The 2,486-nt window shown below is 53.7% G+C and overlaps 1 protein-coding gene across 1 annotated transcript in view; it reads left to right on the forward strand.

The window, feature by feature from the left end:
* The first annotated feature begins 560 nt into the window (after positions 1–560).
* The window catches only part of LOC102121592 (putative uncharacterized protein encoded by MIR7-3HG), a 3,434-nt gene continuing 1,508 nt past the window's right edge, over positions 561–2,486 (forward strand). The window contains exons 1-4 of the mRNA XM_074025436.1: positions 561–779; positions 1,054–1,181; positions 1,711–1,877; positions 1,974–2,042. Coding sequence (XP_073881537.1) covers positions 662–779; positions 1,054–1,181; positions 1,711–1,877; positions 1,974–2,042 — 482 coding nt within the window. The 5' untranslated portion in view covers positions 561–661. The remainder of the gene's footprint in view (positions 780–1,053; positions 1,182–1,710; positions 1,878–1,973; positions 2,043–2,486) is intronic.

The raw sequence follows: 2,486 nt of genomic DNA on the forward strand, positions 1-2,486 counted from the left end.
GCACTACAATAAGCTGAATTTTATAAGTTGGGTTTTGAGTCAAGGAATCAAAATCTTCAGGCTTAAGTCCCATCTCTGCCCCAGAGTCTTCTGAGTCCTCCATTTTCACAGACGTCAGTTGCCCTAGGTGGAACTGGACTTTAATATTCTCAACATCCCTTATTTTTCCCAAAACAGTTTACCAGCTTTTTCTTTCCTGAACCAGGAGTAATCGCAAAAATTGGGAATGCAAAGAAACAGGTACCAGCCCGGACACCTGAACCAACTTGGAGCTCAGGAACCCAGGAGGGGATTGGAGAGAGTGCGGAGACTCCGTGGTCCACAATGAATGCTCCTTCCCCATCCAAAAAAAAAAAAAAAAAAAAAAAAATCCCCTAGCCCAGTTTTTGGGCAGATGCCAGGCTTTTATTCTGAAGCGTGGGCCACAACCTATGAGGTAATCTTTGGAGCTTCATTCTGAGGCGGAATCCCATTGGCCAGTTAGGGAAGCCCCTCCCAGGATTCCTGGCGCTCCGCCTTCCCCGAAGCCTATAAAAGCACAGATCCCCGCCTCGGCAGCCACGGGACACCTGCATCTGCCAACAAGACTGGAAGCAGGTGAGGCACACAGAGGGGGAGGCCCGCAGCTGCGTGGGAGGAGGGGTGGTCTGAGGGACATGGGATGCCGGGAATTAGGCTGGTTTGCAGGTCGGCGCATGGACATTTTCCCAGGAACGGACAGAGACGGCGAAGTTTGACGGTCTGGAAAGCAGAGATCAGCGGGGCTGACTGCTTGGGAGGTAAGTTCTGGGGACGTGGTACAGGGTGAGGAGCAGGTATCAGTGCTAGTTGCGACCCCTCCGTGTCTCCCCCTCCCAATGCCATTCTGAAGCTCCCCAGGAAGAAGCTAGGAGGGGAAATAAATTGAGTGGGGGTGGGGTTTCCCAAGAATCGGGGGAACCGAGAACGAAGAGGGGTGGGGGAACCGGGAAAGAGAGAGAGGAAAATCAAGTTTTCTTCAGCACGAGGGACAGCTCTCCCCCGACCGAAGGAGGAGAATGCTATTTATTTCAGCACCAAGTATCCGGACAGCGCCTCTCGGGGGTTCCAAGGAGAGAACCGCGATCTGTTTCAGCACCGGGGCTCAGGACAGTTCCCAGAGGGCTCCGTTTCGGCGCCAGAACCCTGGACAGCTCCCCCAGGTAACGCGAGAGCCCTTTGACCCTGATTTTGCAGGAGGACGACGAGAGAGGGTGGTGTGAGGTGCCTGGCATTTCTGGAGACCTGCCCCTCATGTAATGGATCTTTAAACAAAGTACTTTCCAGATAAGCACACACAGAAGTCTGCAATTTTCTTTTTTTTTTTATTCGAGACGGAGTCTTGCTCTGTTGCCCAGGCTGGGGTGCAGTGGCACGATCTCGGCTCACTGCAACCTCTGCCTCCCGGGTTCAAGGGATTCTGCTGCCTCAGACTCCCGAGTATCTGGGATTACAGGTACCGCCACCACTCCTGGCTAATTTTTGTATTCTTAGTAGAGACGGGGTTTCACCATGTTGGCCAGGCTGGTCTCAAACTCTTGACCTCGTGATCCGCCCACCTCAGCCTCCCAAAGTGCTGGGATTATAGGTGTGAGTCACCGCACCTGACCCAAGTCCGGAACTTTCAACAGGTAAGATGCCTCACTGGGGTAACAGGTGCCTGCTAAGATGATATTATGGTGTCCCTTCCAGACTTCAGTGAGGAACCTTGTGCCAAGCATTGTACATACAGCATATCATGCCATCTTCAACCCTAGGACATGGGTGTTACTGTGCCCAGGTGACATTTGGGGAACCCAAGGCCCCGAAAAAGGCAGAAAAATAACCCACGCAGGGACTCTCAGCCCACAAGTGAAGCTGTAAGTCAACCCCATCCGTCCAACTCTAAATCCCATGTCTCTAACGTGCCTGGGTGGGAGTTGGGCCCTTGGAGATCAGACCCTGCCTCTCTCCAGGAGAACCGGGAATGGAAAACAGGGAGGCAGCACAGAGGCAGGAAGCCCAGGTGTCACAGCTTGGCTCAGGTGAGAAGGAGGAGCTGGGCAGCGATCTCAGACATGGGGCAGGGGGTGGTGAAGAAGATTAGAGTGGCTATGGTCTAGTGCTGTGTGGAAGACTAGTGATTTTGTTGTTCTGATGTGCTACGACAACAAGTCACAGCCGGCCTCATAGCGCAGACTCCCTTCGACCTTCGCCTTAAATGGGCTGGCCCGTGGGGGAGAACCGGGGAGGTCGGGGAGGAATTGTTTCCACTTGGAGTGGGGGCTGGCTCACTCCAGGGGATACAGGCACAGGCAAGGGGGGGAAGCAAACAAGGACATACATCCTGTGCTCATACAGCCACGGACCATGTATGGGGTTGGTCACATCACTCGGACGCCCCCACAAGCCTGGAGATAGAAAATACCTGACTCTAAACCCAAGACCTCTAACCACCTCATGGCGCTTTCCCGGGGAACTCAATGAGG

The sequence above is a fragment of the Macaca fascicularis genome, chromosome 19 (assembly GCF_037993035.2).
Source record: "Macaca fascicularis isolate 582-1 chromosome 19, T2T-MFA8v1.1".
Classification (NCBI taxonomy): Eukaryota; Metazoa; Chordata; class Mammalia; order Primates; family Cercopithecidae; genus Macaca; species Macaca fascicularis.